Raw genomic sequence first — 24,354 nt, forward strand, 5'->3', positions numbered from 1 at the left:
AATGTTTGATTCCTGTATACTGAGAGCAAAACTAACCAGAGTCAAATTCCTTGTTGCCTATGCATATTTGGCCAATAAAGCTGGTTCTTGTTCTGATAACATAATTATAATTAATCTTTGGCATAGTGTTAAAACTTATTTTAAATACTTATTCATCTGGTTTTCTAATACTACGTGGACAAGCACTATGAGTTGTCTATTAATAGAGCTTTGCTTTTTGATTATTCTTTACGCAGAAAACCCAAGAGAGAAAACAACCATAAAAACTGAAACCAAAGAAATATGTTCCAAACGTTGTTTAGAAATATATTTTTGGGCTTTATATGACTTTATCTTTTGACTAGGACAGTGGATGTAATAGGAGACAGCCACGCTGGGCCATCTACGCCACAAAATCTGTCTTTTTTAGAACTGAAAATAGTATTTCCAAGTAAATTACGCCGTAGGAACATTTAAACGGAACTACTTAATAATTTGGGGGAATTATATGTACAGAGCACAGCGGATATGGCGTAGAAGGAGTCTGAGGCGTTCGATTTTTACTCATCGATTTGCCGTTATTACAATCCTTGGACCGCTTGAACGTGAAGGTAGACAATCCGCCCGCGCGGACTGTCTTACAATTTAAAACAGTGAACCTTGCCTTTTCCCGCGCGCTGTTGCGTTGTACTGTGTCCACAAACGCGAAAACACCAAACCGTGAAGATGGCAGGAATCCTGGACGTCCCCAAACCGAGAATTAACTGTTCCATGCTGTCACAGAACATCAACAAACCCGTCTGTTTCGTAGGAAGAGTGGAAAAGGTCAGAGATGTTTATCGAAAGGATGTGTAAAAGTGTTTATTTACGTTAACAAACACGACGAAGTTAGCTTCTCAGTTTCATTAGTTAATGTGAAGTGTTTCTGCCCAGGTACACCCAACAGGAAGGACGTTCACTTTGTCAGATGGAGACCGATCGATCGCAACGGTTGAGCTGAACGAACCAGTGAGTGTCGTTTATATTACTCTCAGGCCTTTCAGCTGAAGGTTTCAGATTTAGTGCAACACTGCTCTTTTGTAAGTAGACGTAGTCAGCTCAAAGCTCTTCTATTTAAACGTTTTAGTTTAAAGATGTCAAATCTTTATTTACAGAAACATAAACAATGGGTTCAGCTGTCCTGATGTCACTAATCATTAATGCCACTCTTCCACCACAGCGTGTTCGCTCTGTCAGACACCAGGGGGCGCCATTGCTGTGATTAATGTGTATGGCGGCGATTATAAGTTGCAACAGTGATTCGTCATACAGTTACTCATGTCCTTAATTATGATTAAAAAAAACTTTTAAATCAGTGCCACCGAAGCACCCAAGTTAAAAACAAATGGAATGGATAAATGAGGTATTTGTGTAAGCAAGCATGTATAGTTATTTTAACACCTGCAATGCTAAGCCACCCAGTATCCTTAAAGAGACGATTATAATTTTTAATATAGAATTAGAATTTTATGGATGCATAATATGAGCTACTGCAGTTTTCAAATTGCAGAAGGTGCAATGTCTCCTTTAGGTGAAATGTGCGTCACAGCAACATTTCAAGAACCAATTTAGTTTAAATATGCTCTTGTGTACATCATACGCAGACTATAGAATAAAATCATACTCATCAAACATTTTATACTTTTTTGTTAATCATGTATAATACGTTTGTAATTAAAAAGACAAGGAGGTAAATATTGTCACTCTTAAATACTAAAAAGCATTGAAATCACAGCAGAAGTAAAAATAATGGCATTTCAGTATATATTTTTAAATTAGTTGGCCCTAGCAGACACATTAGTGTGATATTCAAACCTATAAATCCATTTTTTTCTATAAAACGGTAATATGTCATAATGTTGAATAATAAAGAATTACACAATAGATAGAATGTTAGACTTCTACACCAGATCAGCAGGGTTGGCACCACTTTTTACCAGCTTTTCTCCCTTATTTAGTTATTATTCTCTTGGTAAAGAAAATATAGGTGGACTAAAACTTGTAAAGTACTAGTTTGATTGAAAAGACTCTTCAATTAAAAACAACAAATGACCAGAGGAGGTGAGCTGAGCGACTTGGAGGGCGTGGGTCTGAGCTTTTTGTATTATTACTGTAGGTCCAGAGATCAGCAGTTGTATCACAGCTAGTAGAGGTGCAAAAACAGATGTGAACAGACTGGTTTATATGCATGTGGCGTGGGTCACAACAGTTCCACCCCACTGAGTGGCAGAAAGCTCATAATGGTGACAGTAGGGAGTAAGCAGCAATTAGCTTAATTTCAGCTGAAAAGTGCCATATTTTTATTGGTTATGTCTTGATGATGATCACTGTGGTCCGTGCAGATCCTCAGCTGATAGAAAATGTTTATATAAATATTTGGAAGCATAACAGTACATTCATAAATCCACAAGACAAAGCTTGGCTGTTGAAGTAGCTACCACAAGCGTACATTTAGTAATGAATATAAGCTAAACCCCACTCAGTTCTCCTTCCTCTTGTTAACCTTAATGGAAAATTAATAACTTGAATTTCAAGGTGTGCCATGGGCAAAACAAGTTTGAATCCACTGCACTACACACCAGTGCAATTTAAAATTTGAATTTTACAATATATACAAATACAAACAAGAACAACACTAAGATACCTGGAAAAAAATGGTGGAAGAAAGGGAATTAATTAATCATTCCTAGATAAACATTCATTACCATATGCCTGTTTTATATGTTGTATAAAACAACATGTAAAAATGTATGTATGATTTTTCAGATCAAGGATATTAAAGTCTGACTGGCTAGCTTTTTTAAGCTTGTATGGAAATAAATGCAGCTGTTAAAGTTTAGGATTGAATCTAAGGGAAGTAAAAGTTTCTTTAATGTCAGGTTTGATTCATTTCCACAGCTTGAAGAGGAGCTGACCGGAGTTGTGGAGGTCATTGGCATGGTGTCCAACAAAGGTGTGATCATGGCTTCAACATACAACATGCTGCGAGAGGACAAAGGCATCGCTTTTGGTATGTGTCTTTCAGTAGTTAGACATAAATACAGCATCTTCTATCTAAAGGGAATAAACTGATGTTTTCTGTATCCACCCCTCAGATTTAGAGCTGTACAATGAAGCTCTAAAGGTCATCCATGATTTCCCTCAGCACTACCCGTTTGCAGTGGCTGCCAGTGGATGAAGCTCAGCATGTCAAAATGTTTGTTTACTAAATCTCCTCAGTTTAAATGTCCTGAATTTGTTTTTCATATGCTCTTATTGGATTAGATGTGTACAAAAGATAATCTGTTATATCTTGTAAGTTTTTGTCAATAAAATCAAAGCTAGTTTAAAATGAAGTGTAAAGCTTTCTTTGTTTTGTTTTGTTGGTTTTTTTTTTGAAAAAATTGACATGTAATCTTAACGGCAGCTCAATCTGTTGAGATTAGGGTCAGAAAGGGTTATCTACGTACAGATGTTTTATTGTTGATAATCACACACGCTGATACCGCCCCTTAAGCATAAAACAAAGGAAGCTATTTCATGGTTATCAAGTCAAGATGTTAAATAAGCAATATTACACAAAAAGAGATGTACTCAGTATCATTGCTGTGACAGATTCACATCACTGATGACAACAGCTGGACCTGAGTGTGATTGTTTTTATTGAGAATGTGAAGTTGCATCATGAATGTAGGGCTGTTGGTACTGTTTTTAAAGGACTGCATGTAATCCAGTCTGTTTTTAAGGGATGAAAGTAGCTTCTTTGGTAATTACATTTACCCAAATGACAGGTATATTTGTCCCCTTTTTACTTTTTTTGGGTTTACTTGTGTATTTTTTTGGAGGAAATACTGTTCTAGAAAGCATTTTTATTTGGTAAAAATATTCAAACCAAAAGTCAAAACAAGGAGGTTTTGGCTCTCTGCTAACAAACTGAAAATGGCCGAAGGTTTCAGATCTTCAAACAAATGTTAATGTAGGTTCTTTGTAGATGCTGCCATGCACAACAACTAGATGGGACAAGAAGTGTTATTGCACAGAGAAGTGATAATATTCCCACGTTTTGTGCTGTATGTGACTGTCAATCCATGTGTAGTGACATGTTAAAGCAAAAAAAAAAAAGAAGAAGAAGCTCACAGAAACAGCAGCAAATCTGGATTAAGCCTCTTAAATCCTGGACAAATGGAGTCACCATTGGTGTACAGTCAGTTTCCACAAAGCAGTCCAGTTTGGTTTAACATATTAAACCCTGATCTTACCTGCATTTCCACAGCTGATGTCTGTCCAGACTCGCTCATTGTGACAGGGAATCAGTCTGTTTAAGAGATGTAGATCATTGGCTCAGCTCAGTAACAGGAGCTGATCTTTTAAATCCCAAACAACTCTTCATTTGGAACCAGTTTAAATGTGAATTAAATTAGAGCTGAAAAATGGAGGAAAGGAAATTGGGGCTAGCCACTCTTTTCTTTATAGTACATCACTGTTTCCATTGAGAGTATATTCATAACAAAACAAGGGAGAAAAGCTGTTAAAGGGCTCAGCTAGCCTCTTAGCTCAGTGCAAGACTTCTCAAGTCTTGTCTCTTTTCATCTGAATAGATGATGCTAGACGCTAGGAGGCCTGCAGGACTGAGTAATTTGTGATTTTGATCGCCTCCATGCCAGATAAATGGGTTGAACTGTAGGTAAAAATCACGTAGGTATTGTTCTCAGTGTATTTAGAAATTGTCTGAAGATAATTGCAGCATAAAGGTCCATTTTGAGCTTTAATGTACTAACTGTTCTTTCCTTTCTGCACCCTATCTGGCATTATGTGTCATAGGTGCACGTGACTGCAAACAACATTTTGGACAGAAATAACCTTCTGTATTTACTTGGGTTATCTTTGTTTTATATCAACATTTCTTTGATGATCTGAAACCTCTAAGAGAGACAAATGTGCCAAGAAAAGAACTCATATAAGGGGCACATGCTTTTTCACAGCACTGCAGACATGTAGTGTGTTCCCTAAAGCCTTGAGGTAAAGTTTATGTCAACAGGATTTCAATTTGAAAGGGTCCTGTTTGAACAGTGATAAATGCCAGGCTCTTCAGATCAATGACAGCGTAATCAGGAGGAAGTGATGTCAGTAAGACGTCTCTTTTCAACGAGAGATGTTCAGATGAGTATATCATTACTGAGGGGGCGTGTTGACAGTGTCAAAGCTGTTAAAGAGCAGGGTTTATTCGGTCACTGAGGCTCTGATGAGGGGCAGGCAGGGGCTGAGGAGGGGATGTAGCCTGGAGGAAGGCAGCTGCCATGTCTCAGCAAGTTGGGACATTACTGTTAACGTAGCAGCATCTGCTCCACCTGCCTACACTCACACTATCACTCCATGTCTCTTACTGTCAAGGGAACAGCTTCATTATCTACACAAACATTCATTCATTCAGTTTCTCTAAAGTTTACTCTGCTCTAAGAGTCTTAAAGTTTGATTTAACCCAAAAACTTTAAAAAAGTAAAGCATGAGTACAATTGAATGTTACAATCAAGACAATAAATACTTATTTTTGCTGGAAAAAGAGGTTGTTCTCACTCTTAATGCTGGGCTGAAATCCCATATTTCCCATCCATGGACCAACAGACACGAAAACATGCTCTAGTTAAGTATGAGTGTTTAGTGCTGCACCAATGCGAAAACAACAAGGGTGACATGGCTCTGATTTTGACTGCACAGCAATCAACAACCTCCAGTGGTGAAAAATGAAGCCAATGCATGAGTTCATGCCTGAATAGGGCTCAACAATGTGGTTATGGAGGTAAAAATCCCATTCATTTTCTCCATAGCGGATTTGATTATTAGCCATATTGTCAGAGGTATACAAGTTAGTATGACCATGAGCTACCTGAGGGTGAAACAGTGATTTATGCTCCTGTAGAAGACAGAAGTTCATAAGATATCAACCTTTTAAGAAAAACAGTTTGATTGCAGTCTTCTGAGGAGCTCAGTGACTTCAAAGGTGGCACTGTGATGGATGCCACCTTTGCAATAAGATGGTTTAAGAAATTCCTTCCCTGCTGGATATTCCACAGTCAACTCTAAGTGTTATTATCAGAAAGTGGAAGCGTTCAGGAACAACAGCAACTCAGACATGAAGCAGAAGATCACGCCACAGAGCGGGAGGAGCATGGTGCATAAAGTTGCCAACGCTCTGCTGATTCCAGATCTGAAGAGTGCGTGGCAGGGGCTACATGGAAAGGGTTTCCTTGGCCGAGCAGCTGCACGCGGGCCTCACATCAACAAGTCTAATACCAAGCGTTGAATGGAGCAGTGTAAAGCACACAGACACTGGACTGTGGAGCTAGAAATTCTGCCTTTGTGCTTGGCAGTCAGATGTATGATTTGGCAGATGCCAGGAGAATGTTACCTGCCTGACCACATTGTGCCAACTGTGAAGTTTGGTGGAGGAGGGATAATGGTATGGGTCTGTTTTTCAGTGTTTAGGCTAGGCCCCTTATCTCCATTAGAAGATAATCTTAATTCTTCAGCACACCAAGACTTTTTAGACAATGCTATGCTTCCAACTTTATGGCAACAGTTTGGGGAAGGCCCTTTTCTATGCCAACATGACTGTGCCCCACTGAACCAAGTAAGGACTGTAAAGACATGGTTGGTGTAGAAGAACTTAACTGGCCCACACACAATCCTAACCTTAACCTCATCGAGCACCTTTAGATGAACTGGAGTGGAGATTGTGAGCCAGGCCATCTCGTCCAACATCACTGCATTGCCTCATGAATGCTCTACAGAATGAAGGGGCACAAATCCCCACAGAAATACTCCAAATGCTTGTGGAAAGCCTTCAAAGAAGAGTGGAAGCTGTTATAGTACTGTAGTGTAATGAGATATAGTATAGTATGTATAATAATAATGTTAGTTCTTCAATAAGGGGGGTATGATTCTAAAATCTTCCTTTATTGTTTTACCTATGCATTTTGGACACTCTCATGATATATTTCTTAAAGGGAAAGTAAAACCATAAAGTGAAATTCTTTGAGGGAATTTGGAGCTCTATAGGCGGAGCGAGACACGTTTCATTACTGGTTTTACAGACTGACTCTCCTCAAAGTGTCACATAAAAATTATCCTCTTGATCTTGTTGGTGGGTCCACTTTAAAGCATTTAACTTAAATAATTACCTTCAAAATCCATCATCCTGGTACTTTATCTCTATATGTCTGTTTCTGTTTCACATAGTTTAAATCCTCATCAGTCATGACAACGTACGTTTCTGTCTTCAGGTGGTGCGTCAGAGGGCTCTTTTACTTTCTTTGGAGGTCTGCATGTTTATGATGCCATTCTACACAGATAGTTAACCCTGAAATGACCAGAGTAACTGCTGCACCGAGCTGTGGATCTTGTAAAACTCACCGTGTTTTAACCATTACCATACCTGCACAGGTGAGAAGTTCACATTCTGCATACCAGGATGGACACTCTTATGTTTTATCCTGAAGTTGCCCCTGAATGCAGCTCGTTGTGATGCAATGTGAGCTAACATGTTTGAAACAACCCTCCACACATCCATCACTCACCTTTCCGGGCCTCTCAGCGTGGCGAGGAGCGGCGTTTGGACTGGTCGTGTGAAGTTGTCAGTCTAAAGTACCACAGGGGGCTTTCACGAATGATCAAGTAGGTTTAAGATGTCTTCATGCCTGTGAGCTCCTACTGTAAGCGCTACACAGCAGGATGTGACAGTAGGCTTTCATACAGTAGCTGCTTTTCATAAAGATTGACACAGGGTGGCTATTTTTAAAACTTTGCCTTTTTGTAAAATATGGTGGGAACTAAATAATCAAATGATTCCAAGCTGCTTCAGCAGATTTTTTCAGCCTGAAGTCATGAAACAGGCTGCAATGGGGGATGTTTTCTTGCAAACAAAAGCAAAAAGGGCTGACTCAATACACATTCACTCAAAGCCAGATCAGAATTTAGCCAGATTATGACCCAATGGTGTTGTCTAGTTTGACACCCTGACCTGACATCAACGATGAGTATACTGGAATGATTGTTTCCTAAATAAAGCTTAAGGGATCCTTAAAGGGATATTTCATCATTTTTTTAGTTGGGTTGTACAGCCCCAATCTGAAAAAGTTTGGGCATGACTGTAGACATGTCAGTACACGACTTTTGGCCTTTTTCAATAGAAAACAACTCACTGCTGTTCTTTGTTCTTCTTTTAACAATGAAATGTCGTCAATTTCTGATAAAACTGGCGCTTTAGCAGCATCCACACTACTCTCTTCCCCCATAATTGCACCGGTTTCTTGTTGCTGCTTGCTCACGTCACGACTCCGCCGCGCCCGTCGCTGATTGGTCCTGTCACTTTCTAACCGGGGCTAAATAGTTCAGACGGGAGCTTTGCAAGGTGGATTCGCCAGTGAGAAACAGGCGTATCCATCTGCTTTGCAAGGTTACGAAATGCATGGTTTATGCAAAATACAGTCTAAACAACCCCTAAGATCTGAATTGTCTTAAATCTTGTCATGATTGACAACAAAGCACAGATGGCATCATGCAACTTTGCAGATTAAAATTAGATCTGTACATATTACCTAAAATTATGATAAAATACTTATATACTTATATCAATGTTAATTTTGGCAGCTATTCTTAAATTTAGTTTCGGTTTAAGTCTTTGGATTAAAATGGTTTTCAGATTTAGTCACATTTTATTTATTTTAACAGTTCAGCCCCTTTCTAACCAGACCCAAACGGTTCAGACAGGAGCTTTTTAAGATGGATTTGCCAGTGAGAAACACGGAAACAGGCGCATCCATCTGCTTTGCAAGGTTACAAAGAATCAACATTTTTGCTTTAAATAAGAATGAAAGATAATGTTTCAAAAAGTCCTTAACAGCATTTGTACGCATGCACCTGGTGCCCTCTCCATTTTTCCCACCCCTTCCCCCTAGGATAATCGTCGTCCGGCCCTGTTTCTGACAGACGACTTGAGCTCTGTCTGTCAGTCTGTCTCCACAAGTATCAGAGTGAAATCCTTTATTAATTTCTGGATTACTGTGTACATGTGGGAGCTGTGGTTCTGTTAGTGTTCCACAGTCCTCGGCTCAGCTTGTGTCCAGAAGTGTCTGGGCGTGCAGCCGTGTGCTGTTTAAAGCCCGTTGGTCTAGTGAAAATATGTTGACCTGCGGCAGGAAGCGCCCTGTAAACTGCCAGTCTGGTATTGATGTTGTTGCCGCCTGGCTGTGTTGTTTTACACAGAGCTGTCTGCAGACAGTGTGCCACAGCAAACATCAGCACCGGTCTCTTCCCATACACCCGCAGGCAGCAGCCAGGGCGGGCGTGCAGAAACACAAATACAGATCACTGTGATTAGGCCTCATGTTTTAGATTTTAAAAGCTTTATGACACATTTTTACTGTTTTATGATACAAATAGCTTATTCACACTCCAGATTCAAAGCATGACATTTTCACTCCAGGCATGTTTCACCCACAAAATGAGTGCCATGGAGGCGTTACGGTGTTACAACATGATCCCCTTCTGTGCTGGCTTTGTAACAGAGGTGAGACGCTATCAGTGGAGCCGGTGAGGTTTCAGTGCTGTGTCCGTGTGCACCTCTGGCCCTGTTTGTACAGTGCATTAACATTCATTTTGAGCATTCAGATACCAGGTGGTAAATTAATGCTCTTTGTGACTGCACCTCAGTGTGCACTGAAAACAGTTTGATAGTGCTGACTGCATACAGAGGTGGTGTGGGATGTTTTCATCCAGTTTGGACGGGTAACCATCATCTCCTCACAACCACTCAAGGCCATTTAACACAATGTAATTTTTTTGTCTGAAATTGCTGCACATTAAAAAAGAAAAAGGATTTAATGCTGCGTTAATCATGTTTATTAACAGTCTCCAAAACTTCTCTTTTGTTATCTTTTCCTGAACATGTTTGATTTGTTGCGGGGGTTTTTTGCATCCATTTAAGTCATTTAGATGATCTTTCATTAGTCATCACTCATTCATATCATTCCCCTTTTTCATTCCCTTTCTCCATCTGCTTATTGTCGGAGTTCAATCTCTTCAGTACTAAAGCAATCAGATTCTGCCACAACCTTGTTTAACCAATCATCATGCACCTGCCAAATTTTAAATCTGTGTCCTGTCTTTCAGTCAGCCTCTCGTTTCAGTGTGGGCACTACCACCCTACTCCACCCCAGCTACCTCCAAGATCCTTAAAGGTTCCTCTTTTCATCTCATTCTGCATACCTCGGTGTCCTCCTCCAAACCACCTCATGGGTGTCTCGATCCAGTTTCTTAGAAGTCCACTCCTCATCTGATCCTGCATCCCTCATCAACACTATCACCAGTGTCTAGACTCCATAGGGGGGGCATCCTATTCCTGCCATTGGCCTCTCTGCCCCTTTAAGCACATGAAGTCATAATGATGGAGTCTAATCCAAAGACAGTGCACAAATCTATTTTATCAAAATTATGAAATAAATTAATGATTTCAAACTTTGAAATCATTGCTACAAACAGCAAGTGTGTGGTCTTATGGTCTGTTAGAGTTGTTTAGAGTGTGCCTTCGGAGGATTACAAGGTGAAAAAGCATTTGAACCTTCCCTTCGGTCTGTGGTCTCCTACGTTTTTAAAATTTAAGATTTTAATATTGTCTGCAATGGTTTTCTGCTGGTTTACTGTTAGGACTCACCACACCTTTAACCAAATATTTCAAAGAGAAATGCACAACTTAGACATTTTGACACATTTTTTCCAGGTGACGCACTGAAAATGGCTTTGCGGCCCACCATTTGAGAACCAACGGTCTATCATAATCATCATAATAAGAGTGATCAAATGTATGATCAAATTAAATCAAATTGAACCATCACACCAATGAAGGTGCAGTGACCTTGTGAAAGAGGAGCACAATTTTGGGGGGAAAAGTGTTTAATGCTCCAGCTAAAAAAAAATAGAGGTTTTAAAATAATTTACTGATAATTTTTTGATGTTCTGTCTGTTAATGAAGCTCCAAAAGTCCTCATAAATCAATATTAGAGTCAGACTTGTAAATGAGACGTTCTGTATGATTATGGTCAGTCTGGAGCTTTACCAGGAAAGTGTAAGGAAAGTTTGTATGAAGGAATGTTTTCTGGAGCTTCCGGCTGATTCTTATGGAATGATTGGTAACTTTTCACCCAGGGAGCAGCAGCTCATGCCAGACATTTTCATGATTTATGTTCAGAATCAGGCATGAGGCCTCATCGCAGCCTGTCTGTGTGAATTATGGGAGCAGCTAATGGAAGTTTCCCACATCTCAGGTTGCCACTCAGCATACGATTCAATAAAGATTAGTGTTCAAACATCCTAAATATTTCTTCCCCCCCCATCCTGAACGGACCATATTTCAGCCAAGCCCCTGCCGCTGTCCAACTTCTTCCTCCGTGTTCTGTCGTCCTCGCCGCGTGTGTCATTTTTAGTGTCAGCTAGTTTAGTAGTTTTGACCTTTTCCTTCTTGTTGCAGTAATCTTAACACGGATCATATCTCAGTTTTATAGTGCAAGTCAAAAGCATTCTGCAGAAGTGGTTTCCTGAGTCAGCATGTTGTACAAAAACATGCTGCAGCAAGGTGAAATAATACCAGTAAATCAAGTAAATTATGAAACGCCGATAAAGTCACCATCAGGAACTTGAACTTTCATGAGACAATTTTGACATCAACAAAAGATAGAATAGAGGATAATATTTAATATGATATAATTTTTAATGTCAAAATACACTTAATATTGCTGTAAAGGCAGTCTGCCAAATCTGCATCATTCTTAATAATTTATGTCCTGCCTCTGAGACCCTCCTGCCCTCCAGGAATGTTCAGGTGAACACATAAACAAATAACTCAGGAAGATTTCATGGACAGCATGCCTCATATTTTTTCCCTATAATTCAGACCAAAACTATGCTAATAAGCTGAAAGAATGGTTAAGGCTGTATCTTACTGTGCACACCCACAATGATTAGATACAGTAATGCATACTTGCAGATTAGCAATACGTTAGCCATGAACTACGAGGCTGGCTGCTTGAAAAGAGACTAGTGACCGTGATAGTTAATTGCCAGTGCAGTCAGCAGTGCTTCACCTCCTGCAGGATTTGCTTTTACGTTGTTGTCATGGACACCAATTTTCGTGAGTGTGGTGCTTTTTTTGCTTTATGGTAGAGAAAGAGACAAAGGGTCATGATTAGGTCTGTGCCTCACATTTTCATCTGTAAATATGTTAGCTAGCAGAGTTTTAGCTAGCAGAGCTGTAAGCTAGCAGTATGATTAAGCATTTTGAGTTTGCCAATGATAGTTTTTGACTGCCTCATTTTCTGTTTATTTTAATGCATTGTTCACTGTTTGCTTTATTGCAGTTTTACATTGTTTAAAGGAGTTCCTCAATAAATGCTAAGCTCTACTCCCGACCTGCTTTAGCATGAGTTAGCAATAGTTACATGCAGGGTTTGGTTATATTGTAAGCTAGTAGTAATGACGGCCGTCAGTGAATCGGTTAGCTTGGATGTAGATTTACAGACCATTTTTATCTAAAGCATGTCTTCATTAAACAAGACTTTAGGCTGAGTTTTATCCAACAACAAGCTTCATCCTTGGTAAACTATGACTGCAACTCACTACTGAGCCTATGTTTCTGTAGCCGTGCATGTCCACGACCTCATTTTGTCTTGTTGCTCTGATTGGCCTATAATGAATGTGACGGACGGAACACTCGCCCAATCACCTTCCAAGAATTTTTTGAAAAGTTCTTCCCTTCCCAAACACTTGCTGATTTAATGCAGCCAATAGATCTGCATTCACACAGCCTCTTGGAAGGCTGCAATCGTACAGCCAATAGGGGCACTGCTTGTGTACAGGTGCTAAAAAAACAGCCAATAGGAGTCCTGCTCGTGTACAGGTGCTAAAAAAACAGCCAACAGGAGTCCTGCTCGTGTACAGGTACTAAAAAACAGCCAATAGGAGCACTGCAGTTAGTTTATTTATAGTTTGTATCTTTTTTTGAAGCGTAGCAGTATTAGTAATGCCCACATTTGGCTTTCTTAATTTTTAATACAGATCACCATTTAATAGACTACTGTACAAACCAGGATTCCAGAAAAGTTGGGACATTGTATATGTGACACAAAAAGGGATACGATTTGAAAATCCTTTTTATGCTATATTGAACTAAATACAACCCAAAGACAAGATATTCAATGATCAGACTGTTCAGATTATTAATAGAAATACAAAAATACTTTGAGTTTGATGCCTGCGTCATGTTCCAAAAAAGTTGGGACAGGAGCATGCTTTCCACTGTAACATCACCTTCAGTGATGCCAAGGCACATTCTGCACGAGTAACAACAACATGGCTTTACAGTAAAAGAGGGCTTGGCCCAAACTGGCCTGTATGCAACCCAGACCTGTCACCCACTGAGAATGTATGAAGTACCATGAAGACACCTTTCTCTTTTGTTAAAATGTACATTCAGCAAGAGTGGGAAAGAATCCCACTTTCAGTGCTCTAACAATGAGTGTCTTTAGATCTCAGACCCTCACAGTGTCATTAGAAGAAAAGGTGATGAGACACAGTGCTACTGTTCCAGCTTTTCTGAAACGTGTTGAAGGCATCAAATTCAGAATGTGTGTATGTTAACACAAAATAATAAAGTTAGCCTTTTTGAACACTAAATATCTTGTCTAAATATCATTGTATTGTATTAAAATGAATATAGGTTGAAAAGGATTTGCAAACCACTGAACTCTGTTTTAATAACAACCTTAACCTTATACAATGTCCCAACTTTTTGGGATTTGGGGTTTGTAGTAATTTATCAGACAGCTTTATTTTTCCCTCACCAAGAGCAGCCCAAGGATAACTGTTATAAAGCGATGATTCCTCTACTTTAGACAAGATACTCATGAATAATTATCTCAAATATTGTTTATTTGAAGATCTGATCTTAGAAAATGAAGCAGTATTTTTAAAGTGAAGGTGACTGTATTTCTTAACAACTATTATTTTTTGTCACTTGGAGAAACACTTTTTCCTACTTCTGCTTAATCACAGGAACTTTCACCTGTGATAATATCTACAGTAGAGCCCCCAGGAATACTGTGGATAAATACATTATTTCATTGAAATGGCAGATTTTATATGTGTGTTTGAAGGAAATATTAGTAGAATATATGTTTATGTTTTTGTACATCCACTTAATTACTTTAAAAGACCACTGCTTTGACAACTTAGTCCATCAATGCCCTTTCAAAATAAGAGCAATAAATTTGTGATATTCCATGAATAGCTTATGTCCAAGTATTTTGAAACATAATCTTAATCACAATATAAAACGTAACCATAGCAATTTAAGTGAAGCCTAACAGGGAAAGCAACACAAAGATTTAATCTGAAGTTTCTTTCAGTAAACTTTTATTTTGAAGGTGGGAACAGGAAGTATTAGCTGGTGTGATCATGGTGTTAAGTCAGCAGTGAGATGACACCATGAGTTCTGCAGCAGGGAGTGAAGTTTTGTGTCTGCAGCCTCTCTGTGAATCAGTCTGCTGCTCTCACTGATGGATTAACTGAAGCTCTCTGATTATCTACATGCAGGTAAGTTCACCATCGTATCATTTATCTGACTTAAGTTTATCTTTTAGAACTTTAGATGCTCGGATATCAGGCGAAAGGCAAGTCCAATCAATCCGAAATATAAACACATTACAAGCATTTTTTCATCTGATATATCTGAAAATAATAGTTGTTTAATATGAAATTGTAATTAAGCAAAAGATTAAAAACAGCCAAGAAAGAACTGTATCACTGTTGCACTTTTGGCCTGCTGCAACATAGTCACTTTGTGCAATAATCATTTGTAGCAGCATCGTATTTTTGCTTCAAAAGTGCAGTTTACTTGCTGACAACATTTAAGTTTACAAAAACAGTTCTTGATAATTATGAAAATATTTCTAATAGCAGAAGAAGAGGTAGCTGTAGGAGTTTATCTAAAGCAATGGTGCAGTAACAGCAATTCTCTAAAGATGGTAATAGTTCTAGTAGTACTGTTAAAAATAATGTCTTGCTAAAGACTAATATTAGAGTAAGATAAAAAAACACAGTGCAGTAGCAGTAGTGAAATGGATTGCTTGATACCTTGTAGCTAGGTTCATGTAACTTAATTTGATAAAATATCTTACATTTATCATGTAATGGTTAAGATGCAATTTCTTGCAATGTATCTTTTATTTGTTAAGTTCCAGGAACTCTGTCATGGTTTATCTTATGTTAACATTCAATTTTAATGCAGTCTACACAGAGGGATGTGCAATGATTAATGTTCCAGTGTCATCCAACATCAGGGCCTAACTCCCTGCACAAAAACATCAATAATGAATAAGTAACAATGAATAAATATGCATAATTAAAAGAAAAACTTGAATTTAAAACATTCAGTAAAATAAGCAATGTTTTGCTGTATTTAAGTGTAACAACATAATATCAAACTCCGAAATATCGTGGAATAAAGTCAGTTAATTTGATGTTTTGTATAATAATGTTTAAGATTAAAGTAAACAGGATTTTTTAAAATATGAACCTAACAAATCAGTAAACTTGATCACATCAACACAAAAAATAGCAAATCTAGTTTAGCCATGAACCAGTCATACCTAGAGGTATTTACTACTTTCATGCTTCATGAGGAGGTAACATTTTAAGAAAAATCTGAAAAAACATCAAGACCAAAGGATATCATTTGTTAAACTGATGCCAAGAAAAAAATATATTCCTGTTGATACTGAAGAAATCTTGACATGATAACATCTAGCTGCATTACACCAACAGCAGAAGTATTACTATCCAGTGTTAAGTGATTCAGGAAACAGTAGCAATTGTAGAAGCAGCAGTGACAATAGAAATAGTTGTAGTTACTGCAATAGTTTTATTAAAATTATTGATAATACCAGCATTAGTATGAGTTAACAGAGGGTAAATTTAAGGATGATATAACGTCACACAGCTGCTGTAACTGTGAGCAGATACCTGAAATGTTTGACCCATAAACCTGAAGGAAATAATCTATCATCTGTGAGCTCAGTGTCTCCCTCCTGTGTTGGTGTGAAGTTACTGTAGCTTTTACTTGAAATCCATCCTTCATGGCAGATGCCAGATGAGATGCATGTGTGCGTGTTTTTTAAGAGCAGTGGTTTTCAGCCTAGCTATTCCCAGGACCTAACACGTCCTTATTTTTTAGAAATAACAATTAACTTTACAAAAAAATTTCAAACACTCAAATGTATGCGATAATAATGTTGCTGACAGGACAAAAACAGACATGTGGTGTTGAACCAGCAGTTGACAGTCCCTGCTTTTAAGTCTATACAGTTTACTAGTAATGCTGCTGATATATTTTTATTATTATTATTTCATGTCCAGGCTGAGCAGCAGGACTGAACTATGACTCTGCAGTGGATCCTGAAGGTTTTGATCCTGACCCTGACTCTGTCAGGCTCAGCCAGGTGTCAGAAGAGAAGGAGGAAGGGCCAGAGAGACGACAACCAGATCATCGTTAACCAGGCCAAAAGTAAGTTTAAGTTTTCACTGGTGAAGTCTGAAAACCATCAGACTGATACAGGAAAATGTAGAGACAAGATGCAGTATTCATAATGATCATGCTCGCCTCAAATACAAGTGATTTTAGTGCTTTTCGTACCAGCTTTCATCCAATACTTTATACAGTCTACATCACCTACTGAAGGCCTCTGAGTGCAACTGCACAGACAGAGCTGTCTTCTCTTCTCATAGACAACAGGAATTTTTGAACAACTCCTTTGCCAAAGCCAGTAAAGGTGTTGTTTTGCCAGGGATACACTTGTGGTTAACTATGCACGAGCAGATGTATTAAGGCTGCCACACATTCCCAGTGTTGGTTTGATGTGTCGACTGTGAACGTCCTCAAAAATTAAAGCAACATAAACACAAGATGCAAACGATGACTGGTAGAGGCAGTGTAGGGGTGGAACAGTTAACATAGCAGCAGAAAACTTGTAAGACAGTCTGACCAACCAAGTCCACATTTCTTTCTTTTTGATGGGTTAGAGACAGGCTGTGTAAACTGGTGACTTACAGCTTAGTGCATCTGTGGCTGTTTGCATTAGTTTAAGTTTTCATTAAACACATACAATGCCTTTAGAAAGTATTAGCCCCCTTGAATGTTTTACCCATTCATTGTCAAGAAGCATCTCAACAGCATGATACTGCCACCAAAACCTCTACATTTGCACAAAAACATTATGCCTTTTTTTTTTTTTTTTTTTACTGAAATGTTGCCAGTGTTTATGTGCACTTTAGACAGTGGGCAGAATTTGCTTGCCTTTTCCATAATTCAAAACAGTACATTTCCAAATGAAGGATGCCTATGACTTACATTTTTAATGCCATAGTATCAAACATGCATCAGTATATAATGGGATGTTTAATAGTTTAATTTCACAGCTTTAAATCCTGAAGTCCTGACATCCCTACCTGTAGCTTGAGGTCTGAGGGTAGGAGGATTTGACACTCCAGGCGGAAGAGAGGGCCCTGACTGTCAGACTCATCTGTCTCTCACACGGTCTGGATGCAGCTGAGGCAGAAGTCATGACCACAGTGCAGCATGACAGGATCTGTGGAGACGTTCTGGCATACGGGACACTTCAGAGATTCCTCCACAGTCCCCATGGCTCCTTTCTTTCTCATGGTGCAGCTGCTCAATGAGCTTGTAGCTCCTGGCCTCCAGCTCATCAATGTTTCACAGCAGCTCATGGGCCCTGGAGTCAGATTACTAAAGAGGAGCTGATGTTTTCCAGCAGTGTTTCAGACCACTAACCCTCAGGAGAACACACAATGAAGGGAACATTTCTAACACACTAGATTAAAAGATTTAAAATACCAGCTCTGAGCAGAACCATGAAATACTCAAACAAAATTAAATGAGCATGTTTACATGCTGTGTATACAGCATACTATCAAACCACAGCCAGAGTCATACCTGTATAAAACATGACCATACTTCAGCATATCACAGCCTGATGCTACAATTTAGACTCATTTTTATTTTCATTCATCTGCACTCAGTACCCCATCATGACAAAGTCAAAACAGAATTTTACAAATGTTTGGAAATGTATAAAGTATAAAACAACTGAAATATCACATGGACTTAAGTATTCAGACCCTTTTCTCAGTACATAGTTGAAGGTCCTTTGGCAGTAATTTCTCATCCCTGACCTGTCTTCCTTCCCCTGCTGCTGTAAAACACCCCCACAACTTGATGCTGCCACCACAATATTTCACTATTGAGATGGTATTGGGCAGGTGACGAGTGGTGAAAGGTTTCCAGACATAACATTTAGAATTAAATTACTTTGACCTCATGACATGGTTTATGCTTTGATATGCATTGTCAGATGGAGGCATTCTATAGAGAGGTCTGTGCCTTTCCAAATCATGTCCAAGGAACCTGAGCTAAATTTAAAGTGTTGTTGGAAAGGCTCTGAATCCTCATGTCAATGTGATAATTTGTTTTTTTATTTAAAAATATGTAAAGATGTACAATATGAAAAGATGTCTACACCCCCACAGCATGATGCTGCCACCACTATGATTCACTGCTGGGATGGTTTTGGGCCGGTGATGAGTAGGATCTTGTTTCCTCTGGACTTAACATTTAAAATTTAGATGAAATGGTCTTGTTTCTTACAGTTTGAGTCCTTCAGGACCTTTTTGGTGATTTCTAAGTGGGATTTTTATGTGTTTTGCACTGAGGAGAACCTTCTGTCTGGCCACAGTGCCATAAAGCCCAGATCAGTGGATCTATACAGAATGCTATGCAGAAACTGAACTTTAAAGAAAGACTTGATTTGAATGAATGGATTTTTTTTAACTTTTTTATTTAAACTTTAAACAAATTTGAATTAATCCAGAGCCCCTGGAGAAAACCCTAACAGACACAGTGGGAACATGAAGAATCCTGACAGACAAAAACCTGTTGGTCTCTGTTTGTCATGACTCTATGTCCCCCTGCACTGCTCGGCCTGTTAGGCGCGTGTCATGGCATAGAGATAGAGCTCATTCTGCCTCAACGTCTGCTTGTATTGACGGAGGCCATGTGGAGTAAGGGCCTTCTTAAAATGCCTCCATGAAGAGATCTCCTGACCCTCTGCCATCTCTGCCAGAATCTCCAGGAGGCTGTCAGCCTTCAGTTGCTGGTGTGAAGATACTCTACGAAGCCTCTCCACCTCCGTCTGAAGAGCATCACTGTCCTCCTCCAGGTCCTCAACTTTGGCCGTGAGCTGGAGGCATCTGGTGGTCTTTTCTTCCAGCTCTCTCTTTTGTCTCTGAAGCTGTTCTCTGTTGGACCTGTCTCTGCTGGAGGCCTCCTCTTCCAGGTCCTTCACCTCCTGCTGGAGCTTTTGAACCAGCACCATGTTCTTGCTGGTTGCCTCCTGATGCTGGAGTCTGACTTCCCCCAGCTCTTCCAGAAAGCTGTCAGCCCTCGACTTATGGTGGCTCAGATCCTTTTGGGATTCTTCCAACAACTTCTGAAGCTTGAGATTGGCCTCTCTCAGAGTGTCAGATGTGGAGATCTCACCCTGTCCAGCTGGAGACCTTTCTCTCTTAGAGGCTGCTTCTCTGAATTTCTGCAGCTCCTGCTCCAGTGACTGGTTCTCTTCAGTCAGACCTTCAACCAGCATCCTGTTTCTGTGGAATGACTCCCCTAATTCCCTCTGGATGCTGTCTACCCTTAATATTTGGGAATCCCGTTCCTTTTGGGTCTCTTCCAGCTCCTTCTGCAGCTTAACATTGGCCTCCTCCTGGTCCTGAAGTTTATCAAGGAGCTCATCATTGGATTTGGTTATTTCTTCCAGACGAGTCCTCAAAGCCGTTGTCTGCTCAGCAGTCTGGCTGTCGCCACTGAAGGTCTTCTGATTGTTCTTCATCTTTTCTTTCAGGGGGTTGATTTCAGCTCTAGGTTGCTCCAGGACACCGGAGGCTTTCTCCTGGAGCTTGCTGTTGAGAGCTGAAATCACCCCTATGAGCTCTTCTTTGGTTTTAAGAGAGTAAGAGGACATGTCTTGTGTAACATGGGATTGTTTCAAGTGCTTCAGTTCTTCTTTGAGCATCCTGATTTCCTTCTCACACTCCAGTCTCTCTTTATGCTCCACGTTCCACCTTTTGTATAACTCGGTGCATTTGACCTTGATGGTTTCATATTTCTCATGCACCTCATAACTCTGCTCTCTCTCCTTTTTCAGTTCATCCCTAAGACCTGCTATCACCTGCCATGCATGCTGGGGTGTTTGTGCAGGGTGGTAGGGTCCGTCGTAGTCAGATCTCTGGTGGCGTTCGTGGCCTTGACTACTCGTCTGATAGAAGGTTTGAGCCTCTTGTTGGACAGGACACTGCCTGTACTGGTTTTGTTGTGCAGAGTTCCTTGATTGTTCCATTACTAACTGTTTAAATTAGTGTCTTAAATGGAAAATGATATGAAGGCTTTGTTGCTCTGTCAGCGCTGTATCTCAGATGATCACTGGACTATTATCGTTTCAGGATCTATTTGTGAGTCTGGTTTGTAATTGTGCTGTTCTCATGTTACTATTAACTTTGATTGGGCTTTGATGTGCCATTTCTATGATGTCAAAGTCATTGGAATGTGATGCAATTTCTATGACATCACATTCCACAGGACTTGCTCAAAGCCACGCCCCCTTCCAAGCTAAACCCCTCTAAACACCATAGACATAATAAAGAGTAGACGCTGCATTGGCTGCTGGGGCGCAAGAAAACACGGCCGCCATCTTGGTCCTGTCATCCTATCAGGGTTTGCTACATGTAGAATTGATCGTGGCACATCGTCAGAATTATAATCTTTTTAAAATCAAATGTAAACATCTAAATTATTCTGTATGAATACCGCTTAGTTAATTACTCCCCTGATTATAATCCGATGATTAGCGGTAAACTAGAGTAGTTATATTCATCATCAACCGTGTCGATCTAAAAAAAATAGCTCGTTGTCATAAAAACTCCGGAACTTTCGTTCCAGTTTTGTTACGATACAAGACTGGGCAAAAACAATAGCTACTGACTGTCAGGCGTTCATCTAATCTATGATATTTGCCTCATGGAGAGAGGAAGGAGAAGCGCGAGCTTCACAGTCAGAGGGCGACCTGAGCAGTTGTGCGTGTGTGTGTGTGTGTCACAGAGGAGAGAGAGGTTGTGTGTCCGTCCGTGTGTGCAGGTCGACAACAAGCATTAACTAACTAACGTTAGCTTGTTGAATAAGTGAGTGATGAATGTTTATAAGTTATAACATTAATAACTTTCATAGGCTGAGGCTAACCTGTGGCTCCTCTGGGATAAAATAATAGAATGTAATAAAAGCAGAAGGCCACTATAAGAGGCTTTCATTCAAATCATATCCCCAGGCTGTTGTTACTAGTATGGTCTTAAAGTGTTCAAGTATGTTTGTAAGGGGGGAGGCAAAGTAAAGTCCTAACAAATATAATTTTCCCTTTTTGGAAAAAAAAAATCTGTGCGTGTTTAACCTGTGGCATGTGGCATGAACCCCAATGTTTGCTTTATTTCTAAAAACATTGAGTGATAATTTTACCTTAAAAACAGTGGGGGAGTAGGCAAATCTATCTATCTATCTATCTATCTATCTATCTATCTATCTATCTATCTATTTTCATTTTTTCTGATATATATACATTTTAATTTTTTTCTAACATTATATATAGATTTTAATTTTTTTTCTGATATATAGAGATAAATTTTAATTTTTTTTCTGATATATAGAATTTTCATTATTTCTGATATATATAGATTTTCGTTTTTTTTAACATATATATAGATTTTCGTTTTTTTTTCTAACATATATTTATAGAGATTTTCGTTTTTTTCTAACATATATATAGATTTTCATTTTTTCTGATATATATAGATATAGATTTTCATTTTTTCTGATATATATAGATATAGATTTTCATTTTTTCTAATATATATATATGTAGATAAAGATTTTCATTTTTTCTGATATATAACTTCTGTCTATTGTGTTGTATCTTATATATAGATTTATAATGTATTATATATTGTTTCTATATTTTTCATTTTTCTTATTAAAATAGCTGAGTAGTACACAATCTGCTTCTGCTTCTCTATCATATATTAGTGTTTATATATACAGTGCTTAACAAATTTATTAGACCACCACCCAAAGTAAGGTTTATGCCACAGCTATCCTAAATTAACAGCATTAGTACTTACCAAAATCATTTTTTATGTTTCTGCAATGGTTTATACACCAATATGTAGAAGCTCTTTAACCCAAATGATATTTTTAATGCTCAAATATAATTATTATTGTTATCCATGAATTTTCAAATTTACTGATTTACAAAAAACCTGAAAAAATAGTAAAGCACATTATTATTTCTTGATTAATATGTCAAATTATAGTTATTTACTTGCATTCCTGAACAGAAAAATGAGTTTTAGTGGTTGAATGTTATGCTTGATTCATTTCTGACTTCTCAGAGAAGCCCAGTGAGCCGGCTCAAATTTGGGTATAAAAAGGTGAATTCAGTTTGAAATTCCTCATTCCTGTTCAAAATGGTAAAATGTGGAGAGCTCACTGAAAATGAAAGCGTCCGCATTAAAGCACTTCATGATGCTGGATGGTCTCTGAGATAAATATGACAGGTGGTCTAATAAATTTGTTAAGCACTGTATGTATATAAATAATTGGCATCAGCGCCAATAGGTAGTAGCGGTCGATGCGGCGTCTCCTCTTTATTATGTCTATGCTAAACACACTCACACACTGAGCCAGCGCCGTGGTTCCAGAAGTAAAGTAAATTCCCTGTAGACATTAAAATCCTTATTTCAGTGTTTATCATGCATGAACCAAGCTAGCCGGCTACTTGAAAACATTTGATTTGATGCAAGAGCAGTGATCAAAAACTGAGGCATATATAAAATATATGATGATAAATAATAATGAACTGATTTAAATAATTGTGTATATCTGTGTATATGGCTTATCTTATAATAATGACTGCCTATATCAGAATCTTGGTCCATAATTATGACTTAACTTTTTTTCCTCAAAGTTGTCAAATTTTATATGATGAAGTTTTTACTTTCTCATTTTTCGACTTAAGATTTTTTAAAAACAATTATCTATATTTTCTTTTCTTTTTTAAGTGGCTGAAATGGGCTTCCACAGTTTTCTTAGCCAAATATGTTGTTAAACTCAGAAATGCCACAGTTGTGCTGATTTCCCCTCTATCCATACGCTCATCGTTTCACAGCTGCCTGTACTGCATTCAGATGCTTTTCGGAGCCTCTGTTTCTTTCAAGTAGTGAAATTCGTTTCCCCACAAGCTCTGGGACTTCTTATGGGAACAATATGTACACCACTGAGAAAACAAATAGCTGACTTTTTGTACCTATATTGATTATGTGGACAATAGCTCACAGTTACATGATGATTTGAAAAAAGAATTTACAAATGTATTTAATGATCTAACTTTTGAAAAAAAAATGTGGTAGAGAATCACAATGTTCTTTTATGTTCCTTTGGTTGTCGACAGTGAACTCATGGATTCTTCCCTCAAACTTCCAGAGTTGTTTTTTCAGCTTTAGAGAGCAACTTTCCATTAGGTTTTCCATTTGGAAACAGATTAATCCAGCTTTTCTGTCATTGACTAAATGCAGCGAATGTGTCCTATTTGACACTTTCTGCATACATACAGAGCTAGTTTCACTAATTGTGAGACTACCAGCACCAGTTGGCGGGACCTCTGTTGATTTAGATGAGCCACTTTAAATAGGGGTGAATATTTATGCAGTCACAAAAGCCAATTTATATTGACCATGATTGTTATAAAACAATAATGTTATAAAACATCTAAGGGGTGAATATTTTTTATAGGTGCTGTATCTGATGAGGATATTTAGACATGGTTACAAAAAAGCTAAGCATGTAAATACCAGTCCAACATTAACTCTAGTTTGGTGTCATTTGCTCTCTCTTTTTCTGCTCTTAGTTTTGTCTTTCACTGTCCGCCTCTGTCTCTTTTGGTGCTCTTACACCTGGATCGTTTGGAGAGTTTATTTCAAGACAAAGGGACTATTTGGTCCAGGCTGTTTGGAAATATGTGAACACAAAAATCAAACTCCTTAATAAGGACATCTTAGTATGGAAACATTGTATAATGCTGCTTTGAACTGCTGTAGTGGCTTCTTTCAACTTCCCTATATGGTTTGTGTCAGAATGTAATC

The 24,354-nt window shown here is 38.6% G+C and overlaps 1 protein-coding gene across 1 annotated transcript; it reads left to right on the top strand.

Moving 5' to 3' along the window:
* The first annotated feature begins 645 nt into the window (after positions 1-645).
* On the top strand, positions 646-3,353 carry rpa3 (replication protein A3). The gene is made up of 4 exons (XM_041809690.1): positions 646-804; positions 913-987; positions 2,917-3,028; positions 3,114-3,353. The coding sequence occupies exons 1-4, from the start codon at positions 706-708 to the stop codon at positions 3,194-3,196; spliced, it is 369 nt and encodes a 122-aa protein (XP_041665624.1). The 5' UTR covers positions 646-705; the 3' UTR covers positions 3,197-3,353.
* The last annotated feature ends 21,001 nt before the right edge of the window (positions 3,354-24,354 follow it).

This window comes from Cheilinus undulatus, linkage group 16, assembly GCF_018320785.1.
Source record: "Cheilinus undulatus linkage group 16, ASM1832078v1, whole genome shotgun sequence".
In the NCBI taxonomy this organism is placed as follows: Eukaryota; Metazoa; Chordata; class Actinopteri; order Labriformes; family Labridae; genus Cheilinus; species Cheilinus undulatus.

Bases quoted from the DNA above. Each gene is read 5' to 3' on its own strand.
- rpa3 (XM_041809690.1), top strand. From the start codon at position 706: ATGGCAGGAATCCTGGACGTCCCCAAACCGAGAATTAACTGTTCCATG. The intron at 805-912 runs GTCAGAGATGTT...GTTTCTGCCCAG, and splicing joins TCGTAGGAAGAGTGGAAAAG to GTACACCCAACAGGAAGGAC. The intron at 3,029-3,113 runs GTATGTGTCTTT...TCCACCCCTCAG, and splicing joins GGACAAAGGCATCGCTTTTG to ATTTAGAGCTGTACAATGAA.